Here is a 22,301-nt window from a genome sequence, read left to right on the forward strand (position 1 = left end):
TCCAATGGAGCCTTGGCTGCGGAAGGGGAAGAGAGAGACAGAGAGGAAGGAGGGGGTGGGGATGGAGAAGCAAATGGGCGCTTCTCCTGTGTGCCCTGGCCGGGAATCGAACCCGGGTCCCCCGCACACCAGGCCGACGCTCTACCGCTGAGCCAACCGGCCAGGGCTCCAAAGCAAACTTTTTAAGGTACTATCACTTTTCCAAAAACAATAAAGATTGTATTCCTTATTTATATTTGTACCTTTTTCCGTCTTTTTTCTAGGTTTTCCTTAGCTAGCACCATACTTCCCTCTCTGTTCACTTTCCACAATAAACCCACAGCTGCTGTGGTTCTTGGATTACAGTAGCACTCTTCAGCCCCCTCCCATTAGTTGCGTTGGTTAGAGATAAGCCTCTTTCCACAATCACTTGCAAATCTGATATACATCAAGTACCTTTAATGTTGCTGACTAGAGTTTGGTATGGTATGAAAACAGAAGACCATAATGTCGGGACTTATCTGCCGGATACATTGCTAGTTTCTTTGAGGATTTTGGCATTTTGAGTGATTCCCTTACAACATTCCCTGTGGGACTTGACTTTGGACTCCTGAACATGAATTTACTCACTTCCAGTTGGGGGGAATCTTGCCTACTTATTTTCAAAACATCTATAAATATACAATGAGTTAACATGGTTGAACCCCCCCTTTTTTTTTTGTATTCAGTTGAAAATATTCTTAATAGAGGGCACAAGTTTTTAGCCTGTACATCTTTTCCATGCTGTTAGTTATTAGACCAAAGGGCACAACTACAACAAGAAGGCTCCTAAAGCATCAAGGATTGTGAGGAGTGTGTTATGATTTATTGTTTTTGGCTCCAAGAACATGCTAGGTATAGTCACCATTGATCTCTTTATCTGCATAGGGATGGCCTGGACAAGCACCTATGCCATGCACTTTCTTAGGCTTTGCTGCATCTTATTTTCAGGACATAGCCAGATTAGAGACAGAGGGGTGTTTGATTTTACTGCTCTCTTTGACACCCAGCAAATGTTGCCACATCGTTGGCTACAGAAAAACACTGGGATAAACAGTCTGTGTCTGAGGTTGAATCATTGCAGCTAGGAAGATGTCAAAAGAATGTCTCTGTCTTACGGAGGAGCTGTCCTGTTTTGTGACTCATTGCTTGTTGTATCTTAAGACTATGAGCAGAGATGCCTGTGCCGGAGTTCTCTATTTTCTGGCCATGACAGCATGGCTGTTTTTACCTTCTTCTAGGCAGACTCAGTGGGATCCTCCTACTTGGGAAAGTCCAGGAGATGATGCCAGCCTTGAGCACGAAGCTGAGATGGACCTGGGAACCCCAACATATGATGAAAACCCCATGAAGGTGAGTGTGGCTAATACACATGTTTCTTGATCATATGGGAATCTGTGCCCAAATTTTGTAGGGCCAGTAGCCACATGGTCTTGGTATTCTATTTTCCTTATTGTTCTGGAGAATTACACGTGTAATAATTGTTGGGGGTATGGGTAGGGGTGGCTGTGACATCCAGACACAGAAGTATGGTATGTAGAACAAAAAATAAAAGCCCTTACTTTCTATCTAGCAGCTCTCTTTTCATTATATATCCCTCCCTAGAGATAGTAGCCTTTTAGGGCAAGGGTTCTCATCCAGGAGCAGTTTTGCTCCTCGGGGATTCCATTTGATAACGTTTAGAGATATTTTTGGTTGTTACAATTGAGGTGATGCTACTGACTTTTAATGGGGATAGGCCAGAGAAGCCATTAAAACATCTTACAATGCACAGTACAGTCCCCCCACAACAGAGAACTGGTCCAAGATGTCAATAGTACTATGTTTTAAAAAATTTAGTTTGTCATATATTCTTCTTAGACCTTTCTGGAAAACACATAAACAGATATTTTTCTCTTTGCATTTTATTTTATTTTATTTTTTTTATTTTTTATTTTTTTTCATTTTTCTGAAGCTGGAAACAGGGAGAGACAGTCAGACAGACTCCCGCATGCGCCCGACCGGGATCCACCCGGCACGCCCACCATGGGGCGGCGCTCTGCCCACCAGGGGGCGATGCTCTGCCCATCCTGGGCGTCGCCATATTGCAACCAGAGCCACTCTAGCGCCTGGGGCAGAGGCCGAGGAGCCATCCCCAGCGCTTGGGCCATCTTTGCTCCAATGGAGCCTTGGCTGCGGGAGGGGAAGAGAGAGACAGAGAGGAAAGCGCGGCGGAGGGGTGGAGAAGCAAATGGGCGCTTCTCCTGTGTGCCCTGGCCGGGAATCGAACCCGGGTCCTCCGCACGCTAGGCCGACACTCTACCGCTGAGCCAACCGGCCAGGGCCTCTCTTTGCATTTTAAACACACAAATAGGATCATAGTATTCATACTTCATTTTAGTTTCTTTTAATATATCTTAGATCTTTCCCTGTAGATCTATTGAATTCTTCTTTATTCTGTGCTTCTTTTCAAATGTATTTTGGCTCTTTAACTGAAGTCTTACTTAGATGGTGTGGTTTAATGTCCTGCCATTTTTGGATTGGTGGGAAAGAATTTAACTTTACAGTAAAATCTCACCAAAGGCCAGTTGGCTCAGTGGATAGAGTGTTGGCCTGGTTTGTAGACATCCTGGGTTCAATCCCAGGTCAGGGCATACAGAGAAACCATCTACTTTTCTCCCTGTCCCTCTGCCTCTTCTCTCTCTGTCCCCCCCCCCCCCCCCCGAGCCAGTGGCTTGATTGGTTCAAGTGTTGGCCCTGGGCACTGAGGATACTCGGTTGGTTCAAGTGCACCAACCAGCGTCAAGTGCTAAAAATAGTTCAGTTGATTTGAGCATTGACCCCAGATGGGCTGCCAGGTGGATCCAGGTCGGGGTGCATGCAGGCGTCTCTCTCATTATCTCCCCTCCAATTGCTTAAAAAAAAAAAAAAAAATCTCACTAAAGAACTGTAATCTCCCCCTCCCCTAACACTTTTTAGAGTTGAGACAGAGATATTTTACTTTGGAAACACTATTTTATAACAAAGACAGCCAAAAAGTGCTTATTCCTCATTTCTCTCTTTGACAAGACAGTAATTAGAATTAGAGATAAAATAAAAGGTGCTTAGCTAGTTAAATTGATGGAGAGAGGTGGAAGAGGCTAAGAGGGGAAGAAAGGAAGGAGCGAAAGAGGATTAATGTGGAAATAAGTCCTTACCTTCTTTCTTTATTTTATCCACTTTAGGGGAAATGTTTTTTCTTCATCATATATTTGTCATTTGCTGAAAAGATACATGCATAAGCCTGGCCGATGGTGATGCTGAGGTCCCAGGTTTGAAACCCTGAGGCTCCCAGCTTGAGCATGGGGTTACTGGTTTGAGCGTGGGATCATCAACATGACCCCATTGTCGCTGGCTTGAGACCAGTGTTGCTGGCTTGAGCAAGGGGTCACTGGAGCCCCCCAGTCAAGGCACGTGTGAGAAGCAATCAAAGAACAACTAAAGTGCCACAACTAAGAGTTAATGTTTCTCATTTCTCTCACTTCCTATCTCTCTCTCAAAAAAAAATAAAATTAAAATAAAAAATAGATATATACTTAACTTAAATCCACATGGAGCTTGCTAAATTTCAAATGAATTATTTGAGTCAATTAATTACATTACTCTATCTAGCTAGTGTGCTGTCACATTTTTTCTTTCTTTTTTTTTTTTTTTTTTTTTTTTTAAGTCATTTAGGAATATGCCCAGGATTGTTAGGCAGCTGTCATTTAAATTATCTGGAAGGGCCCTGGCCGGTTGGCTCAGCGGTAGAGCGTCGGCCTGGCATGCGGGGGACCCGGGTTCGATTCCCGGCCAGGGCACATAGGAGAAGCGCCCATTTGCTTCTCCCCCCCTCCCCCCCTCCTTCCCCTCTGTCTCTTCTCTTCCCCTCCCGCAGCCAAGGCTCCATTGGAGCAAAGATGGCCCGGGCGCTGGGGATGGCTCCTTGGGCTCTGCCCCAGGCGCTAGAGTGGCTCTGGTTGCAGCAGAGCAACGCCCCGGAGGGGCAGAGCATCGCCCCCTGGTGGGCAGAGCATTGCCTCTGGTGGGCGTGCCAGGTGGATCCCAGTCGGGCGCATGCGGGAGTCTGTCTGACTGTCTCTCCCCATTTCCAGCTTCAGAAAAATACAAAAAATAAAAATTAAAAAAATAAATAAATAAATTATCTGGAAGTTTACAAGCGAACAAAAAACCCACAGTACCCTCTTTCCAGATTTCTGTACCTATATTTGTTATATCTTTTGAGAAATAAACAGAAGGGAGAAAAGTTCTTTGGTGCAAGAATACAGCGAGTTCTGAGACTTAAGTTTTTAAAGCACGTCAGAGACCTTACCTTTTGCCCTTTACCTGTAAATTATGATCCAGTCTTTTGGTCTGGTATGTGTATGTTAAGTTAGTTCTTCAAAGCAAAAGGAGACTAGGCATAAAGTTTACTATTATTTATTCAGTGTTCAGAGAGTTGGCCTTTTTTTTTTCCTAGAGACAGAGAGAGTCAGAGAGAGGGATAGATAGGGACAGACAGACAGAAATGGAGAGAGATGAGAAGCATCAATCATCAGTTTTTTCGTTGGGACACCTTAGTTGTTCATTGATTGCTTTCTCATATGTGCCTTGACCATGGGCCTTCAGCAGTCCAGAGTAACCCCTTGCCAGTGACCTTGGGCTCAAGCTGGTGAGTTTTGCTCAAGCCAGATGAGCCTGCGTTCAAGCTGGCGACTTTGGGGTCTTTTTTTTTATTATTAAGAAAGAGACCATGCTATGGCAACCTTATTTTTATTTATTTATTTTTTTACCGAAACAGAGAGTCAGAGAGAGGGATAGATAGGGACAGACAGACAGAAACGGAGAGAGATGAGAAGCATCAATCATCAGTTTTTTCGTTGGAACACCTTAGTTGTTCATTGATTGCTTTCTCATATGTGCCTTGACCATGGGCCTTCAGCAGACTGAGTAACCCCTTGCTCGAGCCAGCGACCTTGGGTCCAAGCTGGTGAACTTTGCTCAAACCAGATGAGCCTGCGCCCAAGCTGGAGACCTCGGGTCTTGAACCTGGGTCCTCCACATCTCAGTTCGATGCTCTATCCACTGCGCCACCGCCTGGTCAGGCTACCTTGGGGTCTTGAGCCTGGGTCCTCCACATCCCAGTCCAACACTCTATCCACTGCACCACCGCCTGATCAGGCGACTTGGCCTTTCTTAAATGAAGACCCTGTTTTGGGCAATTTAGATCATTAGAATAGTCAAGCACAGAGTAGGAGCTGAGAAGTAGAGGCAAGCCTAATGAGCCATGCTTAGGGTGTGAACCTCCATTCTGTCTGAGTTGTGGGGAACGGGTGGTTTGAACAGTGACATGCTCAGATTTGCCTTTAAGGAAGCTCTTTGTTGCAGATGGACTTGCAAAAGGATTCTGTATGAGATCACTTTCCAGCAGTGGAGAAGAAACCCGGAAATCATGTTTGAGAGGGAAGTGTCAGAAACCAGAGCCCAGCTCTCTGCAGAGCAGTTAGTTAATCTACCTGATAAGCATAGCCTGGTCCTCAGTTAGGGTACCAGAGAGAAGCCCCAGGGCTGCAGTACATTGGAGGCCAGATACATAGCGTAAGAGGCCTGCTGGTTCCTCGTGATGTCTTTAGGACTTTAGTTCCAGGTCATAAACAAAATCCACTTCTCTCTGAGTGGAGTAGCTGGAGCCTGTGTGTAATCCAGTCAAACTTTTGAAATACTATTGCTAGAAAGTTCCTCAAAGGTGTTTTTTTTGTTTTGTTCCTGTCCTCTTTACCCTCTACACATCCCAATCCCTTGCCTTGTTTTTTTGTTTTGTTTTGTTTTGTTTTGGTGTATGTGTGACGAGCTAAGGTGTGCTGAAGTGCCTTATCTAGAATCAGACACTGAGATTATTTGCTGTTCCTGCTACTAAAGGAGGTAGCGACTCCAAAACAGAATATTCTGAGTTTTTATTATTTTAGAGGATCCTTTCTGTTCCTCCCTCCCTCCCTCCCTCCCTCCCTCCCTCCTTTTTTCCCTCCCTTCCCTCCCTTCCTTTTGATTGATTTTAGAGACAGAAAAAGAGAAAGAAAAACATTAATTTGTTTTTCCAGTCATTTATGCATTCATTGGTTGATTTTTTATATGTGCCCTGACCGGGGAGCAAACCCACAACCTTGGCATATTAGGACGATGCTCTAACCAACTGAGCAACTGAGCTACCCAGCCAGGGTGGGAATCAATCTTCCTTTCTTAACCTTATATTTGTTTATTTATTTAATTTTTATTTATTTTAGCCAAGAGAGGAGGGGTAGAGAGAGAGGAACATCAGTCTGTTCCTGTATGTGCCCTGAGTGGGGATCGAACTGGCAACATCTGCACTTTGGGATGATGCTCTAACCAGCCTCGCTATCTGGGCAGGGCTCTTTCTTAAACTTTTAAGTGATGTGTACAGCCTGACCTGTGGTGGCGCAGTGGATAAAGCGTCGACCTGGAACACTGAGGTTGCTGGTTCGAAACCCTGGGCTTGCCTGGTCAAGGCACATATGGGAGTTGATGCTTCCGGCTCCTCCCCCCTTCTCTCTCTCTGTCTCTCCTCTCTCTCTATCTCTCTGTCTCTCCCTCTCCTCTCTAAAATGAATAAATAAAAAAATAAAATAAATGATGTGTACAGATTCATGTGCTACTAAATTTAGACTAAACCATGGTTGTAGTGTTTCTGGTAGCTCAGCTTCTCTTGCTTCTGGATTCAAGCTGCCCCAAAAGAAAAGGTTCCTCCTCAAATAATGTTTTACATGACATGTTCCAAAGAAAGAATTTTTAATTAAATTCAGGAAGAGAGAAGCATTAACTAGATATATCCTTCTCTCTCTTTGTCAAGACCCATTTTAGTCAGGCTACGCTCCTAGGTTCCAAGGCACGTGGGTTTTGTGACATGATCATTTCTGTATGTACCTTATATAATAAAGGATGGAGTTTGCATTTGTTGTGTTACACAGTCTGTGTGTGCTTACCAGACCCATTAATAAGCTTAAAGCCATTTCCTCCTAAGCCAAAATGATTTGAAACCTTACCTTGAGGAATGTGAAGGTATTTCGGCCTTCCTTATCATAATCATCTGGTTATATTCCAACCCAATTCCCTAGGAATCCAGATATGTCTCAGAGGAAGGCTGACAGCAGGGTGACCTTCTAAAGGCAATAAGCTCCGGCTTTTGCCAGGCCCTATGCTTGCTTATTTCATTTGTACTCTCATCTGGCCACTGTTCATATAGGTGCCCACAAAAATGCTCCAAAACTGATGGCCCGTGGGAGCCAATATATAAAAAAGGCAGACTGATTAATCCTGAGGACCTGGAAACTCATTGCTTTCTTTTGTAGTGTGAGAGCACCCTCCACCCTCCTCACCCTCACCCTGTGGCTTTCTAGAATCTCAGTGAGACCACTTGCACCATGGGTAGGTGTTCCCTATCCCATGAAGTAGCCTGTTATGTTTCAGGGACCATGGTCCAGTTTAATGTCTTTTCTGGAGCTAAAGGATATTTAATTAGCACTAGGCATTTGGGAAGGTTAATAGCACTTGATTTTAAAAGTTTATGAATTGTAGAAATGGTAACACTTAAATGGAACTTTTTTGGAGTTAGAGGGTATTCTCTAGGTTTTCATGTCAGTGTCTATCAATATCCTAGGCTCTGACTCTGGTTCCTGGTATTGCTTGGCATTGGCCTTGCGTGAGCGTGACCCAGTTTCTGAAATTATTTCTCATGCCATTTGTAGACCACAGACCAAGAGGGGTACGTGAATTTCAGTACTTCTGAGAGTAATTTATTTTGGTGCACCATCCCCATGATGTAAGTCTAGGCACCCTTCATTTGAACATTTCTGTTCTCAATCCCAGTTGCGCAGTGCTCAGTGGATTGTGCTCTGCGACTGTGTTTTTAAAGCCCTACCAACTTCACCAAGTCAGAGATTAAATTAGAAAACTATTAAATATGCACTGAATTTATTTAGCTTTCTGAACACATACCTCATTCATAGGGAACCAGAACGTTCCTGTTTATACAATACTCTTGCTGAGAGCCTGGCCTCTTCCAAAACCTTGAGGTGCCTGTTACACCTCAAGGGGCTTTCTGTATTCATTGCTGTTGCTGCTCAGTTCTGAGCAGACTATCTGAGGATGTGTTGAAGGTTCCTTGGCTTGTTCAGGCAATTCTTGATCCCTTGCTACCTGAGGTTTTATTATGAAACACACCCACACTCTCTAGTACTGGGGAAAATAACCACAAAATCCCAAAGCAAAACATTTGAAAATAGATTACTTGTTGGTTTTTGTTGTTTTATTTCCTGAAAACAGGGAATAACAGGGTGTTCTTTCTACCCTCCCCTCCCCATCTTGATCCCACAGCCACAGAAAGAAAGTAGAAAAATGGAAAATACGGCCCTGGTCGGATAGCTTGGTTGGTTAGAGCATTATCCAGAAGTGCATGCAGAGGTTATCAGTTGGATCCCTGGTCAGGGCACATACAGGAACAGGTCTATGTTCCTGTCTCTCTCTCTCTCCCCCTTCCTCTGTCTCTAAAATCAATAAAATAAACAGGGGAGGGGGGAGTGGAAAATATGTAAATCTTTTATAACAAATCAGAGAAAGCTGCTTTGTAACAGCCCAGGGCAAGGGAGTGCCCCTTTCCTCTGGAGCCAGTCCAGAGCAGAGAGAGTTAGACAGCAGCTCCACCATCAGCACATTCATACTGTTGGTGGAAATGGGGAAATCAGAACTGGAGGGGTGAGGTGGGAGTAGAAAAAGTCTTTGCTCTAAGTGACCAACAAAACCTGAAGTACCTATGATACCAGTTACAGCTTCTATGCCCATCAGAAGTGACTGTACCCCAAGACTGCATAATCTTTTCCATGGAAAAGTACATTTACTAGAATTTGATGGCTGGTGGTGGGCAAAGGCATGGGGTGATAACCTTGCATGGCAGGTGCTCTGAATGCCACGGCTGCCGGCCCCTCACCTCGCAGCAGTGCCTGATTGAGGGAATGGCAGCCTCCTTTCTGGCCCTGCTAGAAGTTCATCATCTCGCCAGGGTTTAGACAGAGTAGCCTGTTTCTTCCCATCTATCCATCTGTTCCTTGACTTGGACAACCCTTCCCTCCTTCCCTCCATACCCTTGGTACCTCCTTACTCTTTGCATTTCTGACCTGGAGGAACCAAAGTCCAAGGAGCCTTTCCTGCGTGCTGAGACTGTCTCCTGCGGTCTGGCCAGCCTGCCTTTGGGGGAAAAGTGACGAGTATCCAAGGGGAGTAGAGGCACTGGGATGAGGACCCTGGCCTGGTAGGACCCTCCAGGTGGAAGGTCTTCAGAACAGCGTGTTTTGCCTTTGTCCTGGACTCCTGGGCTGTCAGAGCCAGGAAAGGTGGAGCTCGCTGAGCCTAGGTCTTAACAGTGTGGGGTACTGTGGCTCAGACAGGGACCTGAGGGGCCCAGAGCCTGCAGAGAAGCTGACTCTGAAACACCTGGAGATGTTTAGCTACATCAAAGATGCAGCTTTGAGTTAGAGAATTAGAACTTGGTTTATAGGAATGAGGTCCGAGCCAGGATACAGAACTGAAACAGGAGGTGAGACTGGGAGCAGGAGCCAAGCTCCCTCCAGGCCATGTGCCTTAATACCGAGTCAGGTATCCCAGCTTGAGGAGAGGAGGGTTCTGGAGCAGCAGGGCATCACTCGCTTGACCTCTCATGCCAGCATTGCTGTGTTTTCTCTTCCATTTCTAGACCTCAAAAAAGCCTAAGACAGCAGAAGCAGATACCTCCAGTGAGCTGGCTAAGAAAAGCAAAGAAGTATTCAGAAAAGAGGTAAGGTTTCTTGGATGTTACTCAGCTTCACAGACTTAAACCCAAGCTCTGTCCTTCCTTGTCCTCTGTGTGCACAGCCATGTGTAGGGTTATGCTGGTGGCTGCCTTTGGGCGTTTCCTCACTTCTGTAATTTGACTGTATAGTTGTTCTGTGATGACATACCCGCATGGTCCTTTACAGTGGGTAATAAGCACTTTTATATCCATTTTCTAATTTTGTCTCCATACTAGCCCTTGAGGTAGGCAAGAAAGGAATTGTCGGTCCTCTTTTGCAGGTGAAAGAACTCCTGGTTCTGAGAAGGCAAGTTCTAAACATTTAAACTCAAGCCTTCTGGTTCAAAGTCTAGTTCTCCTTCTGTAGTATCTTATTTGGTGTGGTTACCTAATTCTTAAGGGATTGGAGAAAGCAGTTCCTCTTTATGCTCCCCCTGTTAGGGTGTTCCTAGTGAAGTGGGTGCCGCTGACCTCACTCCCTTGTCCCCTGGGATCTAAATCCATAAATACTTCCAGAGGTCCTGAGTCTGGGTCTCTTAAGAGCCACTGGGTAGGACCAACATGACAGAGACAGCTCAGGAGAACACTGGAAGTTGTATGTTGAAAAGGGCCCTTTGAGGCCTGGATATTTTCCCACTGCTCTCATATCATGCTTCCAGCTGCTTCACATGCCTGTAGTATGAACCAAAAGAAATGTAACACTTAGGGAATCTAAGTAACCTTCAATAACAAAGTACTTGAGCCTTTTCAGAGGCACTGGAACATTCTCTTAGCACTGCCTCCCTGAGCCAGAGAACTTAGCTCTAGTCTCTGTGCCAAGGACATGATGTGTGTTAGCCGAAACCTGGGCCTGCCAGGAGATTCAGCAGTGGACTCCTGCAGCGGGGTCCCTCCATCTCAGTCAGGCTTGCTCAGTCCACCCAGGGAGACACCCTCTCAGGGCTGACCCAGGCCCCTTTGTCCATGTCCCACAGGCACACTAGCATTCCTCTGTCCAAACCCAGCTACCTGAGCTGGGAAGGTGTGGCTGGCTCTGCTTGCTGTCTTTTCCAGGTATTTCCTCTGGATATTGAGCAGTGTGTTCTTTCCCTTGCCTGCAGATGTCCCAGTTCATCGTCCAGTGCCTGAACCCTTACCGGAAACCAGACTGCAAAGTGGGAAGAATTACCACGACAGAAGACTTCAAACACCTAGCTCGCAAGGTATTCTCCCCAGCTGTGGTCTGACAATGTTCTGGGCAAACGGTGTACCTTCTAAGAAGGCCTTTCTCATCATAGAAAGTAGGTTTTCCTTGCCAAGTGCCCAGGCTGGGTCCCAGGAACAAGGAGGGATGGTTTAAGAAGAGTGGGCGCCCTACTTGAGTGTAGTGCTTCTCTAAGAAATTTCAAGAGCTGAGCTTCCCTTTCTGGTGATCCCAGCACCAGCCTGCCCCAGTCTGTCTCCTTATTCAATGTCCAACCTTGGTTAGAGGGCCCTGAGGCAGCAGGCTGGCCTTCCTCCTCAAATCATTTCCACTCTGATCGGTGGCTGTGGTCTCTCTTCCTGTGTCCTGGACAGCTGACTCATGGAGTTATGAATAAGGAGCTGAAGTACTGTAAGAACCCTGAGGACCTGGAGTGCAATGAGAATGTGAAACACAAAACCAAGGAGTACATTAAGAAGTACATGCAAAAGTTTGGGGCTGTTTATAAACCCAAAGAGGACACTGAATTAGAGTGACTTGTGGGGCCAGGGTGGGAAGACAGGTGAACAGGTAGGACAGACTCGGGAGAAACCCTGTGGGCCCTCCCTGTCCCGCCCTCTGTCAAAGCTGTGCTACTGATGACACATCACCCTGGGGAATTCGAACCTGCAGATTTCAACTGAAAGCCCAAAAATGAGCTCAACCTACAACAAGCGATCCCCGGTCGTGAGCTGTTGGGGTGTGGTTAGGGGCCATCAGAGGCAAGGGCTTAGGGAGGACCCTTTGCTCTAAGAGCCTGGCTAGGCCTGACCCGACTCTCAGACCTGGGTCTCCTTGGCGGTGCTGTCGGCGCACAGACCCATGCGCGTCCCCACTCACGACCCCGTACCCTGACGATCTGTATTATATTTTAATGTATATGTGAATATATTGAAAATAATTTGTTTTTTCCTGGTTTTTGTTTTTTTGTTTTGCTTTTAGCCTTTACGTGCTAGGATCACAGGAAGACTTTGTAAGGATGGTTTAAGTTCTCCTGCAAGGCTTAATTTGTTATCATGTAAATATTCCAAAGCAGGCTGCCCTGTGGTTTTGGCCAGCCTTGTGCTATGTTGATAAGATTGATTTACTGCTTAAAATCACTTTACTTTATCCAATTTTTACTGAACTTTTTATGTAAAAAATAAAATTAATTAAAGAACGTGGCATGTGTGTTCCCTAGTAGCTAGTCAAACATGTTTGTGTATAATGACATTACTGAGAAAGAAAGGAGAGATGGTGGCTATAGGTGTGTGAAGTTTATTATAGACCTTGTTCCCCACAGGTCCCACTGGGACTGAGGCAGACATTTGCCAGGTGACTGACACTTGTGAGCTTGGGATCTGGTGGCTGAGCTCAGGCGTGGAGTTAACTTAACGGGCATTCCAGAGCAAAGGTAGTGGACCTGCGGCCTCCCTGGCGCTGGGCTCCTTTGGTCAATAGGTCAGTGAAGAGAAAGGCACGGGTCTTCCCTCTGTCCTCCTGGCTGGCGAGAGGCACTGACACTCTTCCCTGCAGAACCTTGAGTTTCCTGAGCCCCCTGGAATTGATGTTTTGTTTCCCTGACCTCCCACCATGGCACCTGACACTGGGCTTGGACACAGACATAGGACAGGGGAGGACTCTTATAAAAGGAGTACAGTGCACAGGTTGTAATGAGAGTAGACATCTCCTAGAGGTTTCAGGGCCCAGTGGAGACCCCCGCCACACACACACACACACACACCACCACCACCACCACCACCACCACCACCACCGCTTGTCTGGACAATGAAGAAAGCCAAAGGCTTCAGGCCAGTCTGTGGGCCCATCTTTGCAGAAACTGGTTCTACCTCTTCCTTGTTGGGGCTATTTTGCTCACCACAGCAATGCCCTTGGGGAAGAGGCTGTGGCCCACCAAATCTTGGGTGGGGTGGGTAGCAGTTAGAGCACTGAGTGCTACTAGGTGCGACCCTGGGCACTGGGAGCTCAGGGTGTGCTCGCTTGACCCTCCCAGCCCTGAGGCGCAGGAACTGGCACTGTTCAGATGAGGAAACAGGTTCCCAGTGGCTGTTACTCATCTCCTGTCCTCATAGTAGAGGAATTGTGAACCAGGAGATAAAACCCTATTTTAAAGTCGTAATCATTAGACATGCTTGCTCGAGTACCCTAGGGGGTGTTTCTCTGGGGCGAGGGTGCGTGCAAGGGTGCAGCCAGATGCCCTGCTGCTCACAGCCAGGCCAAACTCGTGGTTCCCGCCCAAGGCACCAGGTTTCAGCTTTCCGTGGAAATTTAGGCAGCCGTCTATTAAAGGGTAGTGACTGGGGAGGACACCTTTGAAGAGGAATTGTTATTTTACCTCCGTGTAGAGTTTTTCCAAATTCTTATCCCCTTCCACACACCCCTTGACACCTCAGACTCCAGTCCCCTCAGTGGTAACCAGGGCTGCCAGCTAATTGAGAACCCATTCCTGCCACTTTATACAAGATTTCACATTCACCACCAACCTAATCCTTGGTCACATCTTGGCCAACTCCCTGCTGAAGTAGGTGCATGATGTCTCTAGTGCTGGTCTGCTTCCAGCTGAAGGAATGCTGAGTCTTTCCTACCTTCTCTCCTGGGCTGTTACTCCCCAAGGATCATCGCAGGATGAGGGTGGCTCTAAGCCTGCCCTTCCTCATTTTAAGGGAAGATTGACAGGGTTAAATAGGCCCAGTAAACTGTTTCTGAGGAGTAGCAGCAGCAGTCTAATGAGTCTGGTGCTCACTGAGCAGCCAGTCCATCACATCTCAGCCACCAGGGGACAGGACCTACCCCAAGCCCCCTGGACCGTGACCGGATCCCACTTCTATTGAGTGAGTTTGGGTAGCGGTGCTTTGGATGGTGGATGCCAGGATGGTATCCAGCCTGCCTGCCTTTCTCTCCAGGGCGGGCATATGCGTGGGGTGTAGGTGGTTTGGTGCAGCTGCCCTGACTTCAGGTGTCCCTCAGGAGGGTGGCGTGATCTGCTTGCTCTTGGCTTGTGTAGAAATCAGATAAACAGCAGCAGAGGCATGTTGGCCCTCCGTCTCTGAAGTCTGGAGCGTGGGCCTGGGAAGGAGAGCCTTCTTTCCCTTTTTCTCACTTAGAGGTGATCAGAGGCCCTTGGTAACCAGCCTCCCAGGCCCAGTCTTCCCCTTGCCTCCTGCCTAGAGGGGCAGGCCTCCAGCCTACCCTTGTTACTGGTCACAGCAAAAGTCAAGAAAACGGTCTCAACCTGGGAGTCTTAGAAGGTGAGGGGCACCTATGGACCTGCCCTTCTATTTACCATTCTTCAGCTAAGGAAGTTCCAGTTCAGAAAGCTAGAATAGCTTCCCTCTGTGGTCCAGCCGGTGGATGGCAGGTGCAGGACGCGACCTCCGCTGGGTGCCCCCAGAGCTCACGCATCTGCGGAAACACTGCCTTCCGGCCCAGGTGCCCCTCCCATGACTTAGGGACCCCGTCCTTCTTCTGTGCCTCTGCCTCATAGCCACCCACTGTCTCACAGGCCCACGGGGCCAGACAGAGCCAGCACAGTAATCCAAAGTTGACATTTACATGGAATACGAAAGTAGGAAAACCAGTTCAGACGAAGGAAGGGGAAGTGGAGGAAGGATCAGGAGGGCAGGCCTACTCCTGACCGCCAGCTCCCCCGTATCCTGGTCCCTCTCTTGGAGGAAGGTAGGGCGAGGGAAGGTGAGTCGTGGCTGGACCTTCTGTGTCCCGCCAGAAGAGAGCAGGCTGAAGCCTCCAGTGCCAAGAAGCCCATGGAAGGGGGGCGTGGGAGCTGGGTACGGTAGGGAGCACTGGAGCAGGTACCCCGAGAGGCCAGGCTGTGAAGGCATCTCTCACAGCACAGAGCAGCCCTTTGGTGGGAGGCCCAGGACCCAGCCAGCCCGTATCTTCACAGCCCATGGTCACCAGGGTGTCCTCTAGCACCCTTAGGGGAGCACCACTGCCTTCCTGGATGGCCCAGTCCCTCAGCAAGGTGCAGGCAGGCACCTGGAACTGGGCCGTGGTCCCCACAGCCTCAGCCTGGCGACCAGGTCCTGCCAGCCCTGGTCAGTTTTGTCTGACACTCCCACTTCCTCTTGCTGCTGCAGAGAAATGAAGGTAAAGCCAGGAGCGAAGTTCAGGACGTGACCCTGGGATGGGAGACAGAAAGCGCAAATGAGGGTTAGACAGGCTGGATGGTGGCAGAGCTTGCTCTGAGGGACTGTAGGCTGCGGAAGGGGACTCACCCTGGCTGGGGGTACTGGCCCCCAGACTGCTAGGAGAGTCCCAGGAGACACTGTGGTCCCCATGCATCTGGTCCCTGTCGAGGGCCCCCAGCTCTGCAGTCCAAGCTTTGGCCAGCTGCTGTCTTTATGTGAGCGCCAGCTGTGGGAGGGGGGAGGGGGACCTGCCTACCTGCTCCAACCCTCACTGAGACAGAGGGAGCTGGCTGAGTCCAGAGGGGAAGGGGGGTTTCCTATTCCTGTCTTGCCCTTGGAAATCTTATTTGTGGGAGAAAGGAAAGACAAGGTCAGGGACAAGGAACCAAGGGTCCCTGGGCAGCCTCACCTACTTTCCTGACCAAAGATTTGAAACAATAGTCCCTACTCTGTAATCAAAGGCTCATATACCACAGCACCAAGAGCTGACAGGCCCCTTTTCCCATGCTTGTCTCACATAGCCTTCCCTTTGCTCACCGCTCTTGGACACCTAGCCCTTCCCAGAGGTCCCGTCTCCCAGGCTTCCAGACATCTGTGTTTGCTGTTCTACCTTCTTGGTCTGTCAAACTGGGAGGAATTTCCTGTCCCAGGAAACTTCCTTGATCTCTCCTGGTCTTTCTCTTTCTTGCCTCCTGTTATACCTTCTCTGTCTGTCTACTATGGTACTGAACTGTATCCTGTCTTCCCAACCAAGTCTGGACTGTGAGAACACATTGATTCATGTTGGTCCCCATGGGGGCCTCTGTGCACAGGAGACCTTGTAAATTTTTGCAAAATAAAGCTGAACTGCAAAGCAAGTAGCTGCTGCTGTTTCTTTCTGCCTGGAGGCCAGTTGTCCCCACAGTCCAGTGCAGGCAGGGCACAGTGGACGGGAACTCCAGAGTCTGACTGCACTTTTGTGACCTACCCAGTGCTCAAAAATTTGGATCAAATGGGGCTTGCCCCACAGGGATCATGCCTTCCCTGTGGCTGGAGTTGTGAAGTATTGCTCTGCTGGCTGGGAGTGTTCCCAGGGTGCATCTCTTAGGGAAGGGGTTGGAGTGTCACAGGCAGTGCCTCGGCAAGGAAGCTGAGAGACCTCTCGATGTCCAGAAGGGGTTATGTGTAGGGACGTGGGGGGAATACCTCAGGCCTAATGCCGAGAGTACGTTGGGGTAGTCTGTCCTCCTCTCATGGCTCACTCCATTTTGATTCACTCCAGGGCTGGATGCCCCTCCCCCCCAATCAATCTGAACCAGTTTCCTCTTGTGTCAGATGGATGGGGGTAATAGAGCTGGCCGCAGCTGGCCAAGATGGAGGAACCAGAATGCAGTGCAGGAGGAAGGAGGGCAGGCTGGCAGACCTGAGTCCAGGGATGGCATGGAGGGACCAAGGAGATGCCCACCCCCATCTCAGCCAGAAGCAGGCCAGAGATTTACTGGCTGGTGGGAAATTCCCCCAGATTTCTCATTGAGTCCAGGAACCCAATACCCTATTCCTTCCTGGAGTGACTATGTTCCCACTCGTGCCTCCAGGGTTAGTGTCCGGCACTCACTTCCTCACAGCTCTGAGGCTGGGTGGGAGGGTACTTTGGGTTCAGCAAGGACAAAGGGCATACGGACTCAGAGGCCTGGAGTCTGAAGGACAGGACCACTTCATCCCAGGCGCCACCTGGACCCACAGGGCTGATCCTGCTGGGACTCACTTCCTGAGGTTTGGGGAGGGGAGGCTCAGGTCTGGGCTGAGGGATCTTGCCTGGAAAAGGAATGAAGAGACCTGGGAGGAGGCCCTCCAACTCGACCATTCCACATCTGGCTTGGTCTACTCCAAACTCACCTTGCGCAAGGCCTAGTGCCCATGTTTATGGCAAAGTGCATGGTTGGCAAGTGGGTCTGAGACAGAGGCTGCCTGCAGTGGGCCTTGCTACGATGGGGTGTGGATGTTTGTATCACCCCCTGAGAAGCCCTTCAGGGATCCTGGTTGGCAGATGGGCCTGTGACCAGAATACCTGACTCACCCAGAGCTGCTGGATTGTAGCCTCTACCGCCCCACACTACACACCCGTCTCCAGGCCCACAAAACACGCCCACACGAGCCTGGCTTCCCACAAACACCCCAACACAGACGCCGCACTACCACGGACAACACCTGCAGGATCGCGCAGAAGGGCACTAAGGAGGTGGGGGAAGGTGGCCCTGGGAACTCAGCGGCAGGGGCTGCCGCCTGAGGGGCCCAAGGGGGCGGGCTAAGAGGCGCAAGCCACCAAGGTCTCGCCCCACTATGCAAAGGGACATGCAGATGCTCCCACCCGATGCCAGGCCTGGACCGTGGGAGCGCGCGAGTGGCATACGGTGGTGATCCCGTGGAGGACTGACGAGTGGGAACACGAGCCGGGAAGAACGACCGGCAGGGGTCCGAAAGACAGGGGCAGTGCAGCTGGGAAAGCTGAGGCCACGCGGAGGGGACAAGTTGCCCTGGAGGTTTCAGGTCCAGGGGGACGCGCGTCCCGACCGTGAGCGGGGCAGGCTGAAACGCTGCGCGCGCGCATACTCGGAGGGGAACAGCTACAAAACTAGGCCAAATTTATTGCCGAGAATGGGAGAGCGGGGTCTGCCTTAGGGATTAAGGCCACAACCCGGTTCCTGTGCTCTGCCGGAACAAGGGTCTTGGGAGGCTGAGCTCCCCTCTCCAGACTGTGCAAAACGTGCTGTGTGGCCGCTAGGGCCAGTTCTGGGTCTCCGGGCCGCCCCTCTGCCGGCGAGGGGCGGGGCTTCCTGGAGTGACACCGCCCACCAATCCCTGAGCTGGGCGGGGTGGGGCACCGCCCACCCCGAGTGCCGCGGACGGCTTCGCTGACTCCTGGGCGGGGCTTCCCGGGTGGAGCCTGCGCCGGGGGCACGGCCTGCGCCGGGGGCACGGCCTGCGCCGGGGGCACGGCCTGCGCCGGGGGCACGGCCTGCGCCGGGGGCACGGCCTGCGCCGGAGCCGGGCGGCTTGTCAGCACGCCTCTTCAGGTTTGTACTCTGTCTCCCCAGAGGACACCTGCGAGATGCGCCGTGAGGATCGCCACAGCTTCCGCGCGAACTGGCTGCTGCGCACCTGGTGGAGGAGGAGCGGGGTGGGGTCAGCCAGGACCATCACTCCCCGCTCCATTCGAGGCCCACGCTGCCCTTTTCCTCACCTCAGAGGGTTGCCCAGCGCCCACCACGATAAGCTTGCCGTCCTCCAGACCCACAAGCACGTGGCTACGCTCCTTGGTCACAGCCACGCTTCGGATGGGCACCTTCATGGGCACGGGAGGCGCGGCCGGGAGCAGGCTGGAGAGGGAGGGAGGGGATACATGAACTCGCAACTGCAAGGCAGCTTGGCATCCAGCCAACTGTCTACCCTCATTTGAAGGATGGCTCAGATGAAACCCTGATACATGAAGAGATCTCCCACAAGGGTGTGGCTAAGAGAGAGCAAAGGCAAGATCTCCCCAATGGGAGATGAGGACTCAGGTGACAGGCCATGCAGGATGTGCCCACAGGCATGCAAAGAGGGTGGGGTCCACGGAAGGATGGGGGGCCTCCTAGAATTCTCTGTCACTGACCACCAACCACCCTGAGGGACCATGAACCCATAAACAGTGGGGCTCACTTGTTCAGGTGGAGGATGTGCAGGGCACACTGGGCTGTGCCCAGGAGAACAAAGTCCTCCGTCACTGCCAGGGCTGTGGGCTGCTCTACCAGGGGTAGTGAAGCCCGCAACCTCCCATTCACGGAGTACAGGTGCAAGGAGTAGGTGACCTGGAAGAAGCAGGAGGTGTCAGCAAGGACAGAATCCCAACCACCCCGGTCTTGGTCTTGACTGGGTGCACCTTTCCCATACCTGAGCCCCCAGACGTTCCTGCGCTGAGCTCTGTACCACAATCTGGCCCTCAGGCCCCAGTGCTAGGTGGGACACAGGTCCAGGCAACATGGCCCCGGGGGGCCGTAGTATTGCCACAAACTGGCCACGGCGTACAGTGTGGATGATCACAGTTCCATCCTGTAGGAAGGCAACTTAGGGTGCTGGGCAGGGGTCTCAGGGTTCCAGGGGCAATGCCCAGCAAACTTGGCCTCCCCTAAGCACAGGCATATATACCTCGGATCCAGACACAGCCATGTCGAGTTCAGTGCTGATGGCCACACAGCTCACTGCAGCCTCGTGCCCGTAGAGGACCTGCATAGGCTTTGATGCCAGCCCTATCGAGAGACCATCCTGTGGGAAGCCAGGGCTGGCTCAGGACTGAGGGCATCCCAATATCCTGGGCCCTGAATGAGAAGGCTAAAGCTCAGAAGAGTGAGGGCATTGTGCAAAGCCAGAGTTGGAGGGTCGTGGAGCCCCAGGCTTGCTCACAGCAGTGGGTGGAAGGGGAAGAGAGGAGGGCAGGATTGGAAGCCTATGGAGAGGTACTGCGGGTGGGCTGCGGGTCTGGACTATGGGGGCCCCACAAAGCTGCCCACCCAGCATACCTGCTGCAGCAGCCGCCACACCATGCACGTGGTGTCCCGGGAGCCTGAGATGAGGTAGATGCCACAGGTGTCCAGTGCAAGGCAGGTCACTATGTCTGCACAAGTGGAACAGAGTAGTCACCCCTCTCCTGGCAAGCCTCAGGACACTACCCAGGCCTGCACCACCCCAGCTCCCAGGCCACTCATACCAAGATGGCGGTTGAGCTGGTTCAACAGCTTGCCCCGGGGTAGTGCGGTCACTCGAAGGCTGCTGTCCCAGTGGCCGCCACTGAAGAGCAGCTTTCCATCAGGGGCCACTGCCAGGGCTTGCCCACTCACGCCACTATCCGGCACCCATGGGCCATTCAGCAGTCGCTGCATCCTGACCCAGTGAGGGTGATGAAAGGTGAGGCCAGGCCATGTGGGATACACAGGCCCTCAGAGACCTTAGCCAGACCCTACGGCTGGCCAACAGTCTGATGGGGTGGGGATATGCCCACCCCTGCCCACAGCCCTGTCTCTTACTTGGTGGAGTCTTTGATGAAACTGAAGTAGTTGCTTATGTTACGGTCATAGGGCAACCAGCTGTGGGTGCCCAGCAGCCCATTGGCACTCACGGTCACCTGTGAGTAGGAGGGGGCAGAGGAGGGTTTGGGATAGAGTCTGAGATGGGGTGGAGCTGGGTGGGGTCCTGCCCAGTGCACTTACCAGCAGGTCTGGGGTCATGAAGGAATGGGGCTGCCGATAGGGAACCAGGGCCAGCACCAGGGGCACGCCATCACTGATGACCTGTGACGTGAGACAGAGTGCAGGGCTGGCTGTGGCCGAGAGGCCAGCCGGGACCCCCACCACACTGTCTGTTCCCTAGGGCACCACTCTTTCCTTTGCCCTCAGCCCCCAGGGGTCCCGGGCGAGGTGTCACAGAGGCAGGGGTCCCTCTGAGAAACACACAGGAAACCAGTGGGGCTTTGGGAGGACATCCCAGAGAGTAAGTGAGGAGCTGGGATGGACAAGGAAGATCCTTCCAGAGTCTCAAGCTTGGTCTACCCACCCCATTACTCTATGTCCTCCCAGCCTGCTGGGTGTAGACAGGAAGGTGAGGGACTGTCCAAGGCCAGAGATGCCTTCTGGTCTCCCTACGGCTAGCAGAGAAGGCTAAGGGAGCAACACCTTGTCTTGGCCCTCATGAAGAAGGTACCCCAGCCGCACTCCCACAGTCTTCTCATGTTCACTTCTCTTTCCAAGATGTCTTAATACCTTTATTTAGGTTTTCCATCTGCCCCAAAAGGTTGGCAAGGACAGTGGGGTTCAACTCATCTCACAGAGTAAGAAGTGAGGGCCCTGCCTCCTCTCACCTCTGCGAAGAAGGCCTTGAGCTGGTCCAGGTGCTGGAAGATGCTCGGTGAGTTAGTGTCCAGGCGTGCAAGGCGCTGGGCCGCTTCCTCAGCCGAGAGCCGAGCTGGATGCGGCTCCTGTGGGCAAGTGGCCGGTGAGCACCATGGCACAGCTACCCCTGACCACTCACCTCCAAGCTGGTCGTACCTTTAGCAGCTGACAGGGAGTCTGCCCAAAGTTGCTGATGATGCCCTCCAGAGCCTTCCGTTCCCGCTCATCTGCCACATGGTCCAGGTCCACAGCCCCTGGGTGGGCAGGCAGAGCAGTCAGGACTCCCCCCGTGCCCTCTGCACTCTCTGCCCAGCACCCACTTAAGCCCAGGGCACTGCCCACCCTCATAGGTGCAGTAATAGAAGACATTGAGGGCTTCCTCTGCAGCCGGCCCCCGCTGCTTATAGCCAAAGATGAGGTCAATCCACTCGTGCAAGTGGGCAGACACGTACTCCGACTCCTAGGGATAGGAGGGGCGGTCAGTCGGGAACAGATCGCTGACCCCAACCCCAAACCCTTGCCCCAGCGGCCTGCCTGTCCGATGTACTCATGTCCTCACCAGAGCCTGGCGGTGCTGCTGGATGAAGTCCTCAGGGGAGCTGGCCCATGGGGGCAGCACCACATCACCCACCTTCTCATTGCTCAGCTGGAGGCAGCCCAGGTCAAAGCCTGGAACAGAGGACCGCGTCAGCTGTCTTCCCGGCCCCCCGGGCACCCTGGCTCGCGTCGCCACCCCACGCCAGCTCCCACCGTTCTGGTTCTCCAGGAAGTCAGGGAAGTAGAAGAACTCTGGGATGAGCTCCTTCACGTCAGCCAGACTCTCCAGGCGGGCCTGCCAGGCTGCTGCCACCGAGTGGAACTGCCGGTCAGAGCAGTCAAAGCTGGGGGGGCAGAGGCAGAGTGAGCAGGGGGTGGCAGCAGGGGGGGGGAGACAGTATGCAGGGGGGGAAGGAGAGACAGAGGGCCCAGGGTGTCTGGAGGACCTCCCCCCAACCAGCTACCATCTGCCTGCCACGCCCTGGGCCGCACCGGCCACTCTGCAGCTGGACGTGCAAGGACGTGAAGGGTTCCATGCGGATGAGGTAGTGCATCACGCCTGCTGCATTAGAGTAGTGGGTGCCATAGTGGAACTTGTCAATGGTGCCCGCGGGGTCCTCGAAGCTCTCATACCTGGAGTCACA

The 22,301-nt window shown here is 51.6% G+C and overlaps 3 protein-coding genes across 4 annotated transcripts in view; 1 reads left to right on the top strand and 2 right to left on the bottom strand.

Annotated features, from left to right (window-relative positions):
* Positions 1-12,231, top strand: part of SETD2 (SET domain containing 2, histone lysine methyltransferase) — a 111,717-nt gene extending 99,486 nt beyond the window's left edge. Inside the window, exons 17-20 of the mRNA XM_066351806.1 lie at positions 1,260-1,371; positions 9,776-9,856; positions 10,951-11,052; positions 11,408-12,231. Of these exons, the coding sequence (XP_066207903.1) occupies positions 1,260-1,371; positions 9,776-9,856; positions 10,951-11,052; positions 11,408-11,569 (457 nt within the window). The 3' untranslated portion in view covers positions 11,570-12,231. The remainder of the gene's footprint in view (positions 1-1,259; positions 1,372-9,775; positions 9,857-10,950; positions 11,053-11,407) is intronic.
* Positions 12,232-14,914: 2,683 nt separating this feature from the next.
* Positions 14,915-17,136, bottom strand: LOC136381803 (death domain-containing membrane protein NRADD-like). The gene is given in 4 exon segments (XM_066350337.1): positions 14,915-14,962; positions 14,964-15,121; positions 15,152-15,429; positions 17,096-17,136. Coding segments are annotated over 4 exon segments (525 nt in total).
* Positions 17,137-17,824: 688 nt separating this feature from the next.
* The window catches only part of NBEAL2 (neurobeachin like 2), a 29,041-nt gene continuing 24,564 nt past the window's right edge, over positions 17,825-22,301 (bottom strand). For both annotated transcript variants that reach the window (XM_066352035.1, XM_066352034.1), the window contains 15 exons: positions 22,150-22,290; positions 21,871-22,001; positions 21,680-21,789; positions 21,463-21,580; positions 21,277-21,374; positions 21,090-21,206; positions 20,443-20,523; positions 20,260-20,357; positions 19,944-20,116; positions 19,756-19,850; positions 19,385-19,501; positions 19,130-19,288; positions 18,899-19,047; positions 18,441-18,576; positions 17,825-18,358 (listed from right to left, as the gene is read on the bottom strand). In XM_066352035.1, coding sequence (XP_066208132.1) covers positions 18,257-18,358; positions 18,441-18,576; positions 18,899-19,047; positions 19,130-19,288; positions 19,385-19,501; positions 19,756-19,850; positions 19,944-20,116; positions 20,260-20,357; positions 20,443-20,523; positions 21,090-21,206; positions 21,277-21,374; positions 21,463-21,580; positions 21,680-21,789; positions 21,871-22,001; positions 22,150-22,290 — 1,825 coding nt within the window. In that variant the 3' untranslated portion in view covers positions 17,825-18,256. The remainder of the gene's footprint in view (positions 18,359-18,440; positions 18,577-18,898; positions 19,048-19,129; positions 19,289-19,384; positions 19,502-19,755; positions 19,851-19,943; positions 20,117-20,259; positions 20,358-20,442; positions 20,524-21,089; positions 21,207-21,276; positions 21,375-21,462; positions 21,581-21,679; positions 21,790-21,870; positions 22,002-22,149; positions 22,291-22,301) is intronic.

Source organism: Saccopteryx leptura, chromosome 10, assembly GCF_036850995.1.
Source record: "Saccopteryx leptura isolate mSacLep1 chromosome 10, mSacLep1_pri_phased_curated, whole genome shotgun sequence".
Taxonomy (NCBI): Eukaryota; Metazoa; Chordata; class Mammalia; order Chiroptera; family Emballonuridae; genus Saccopteryx; species Saccopteryx leptura.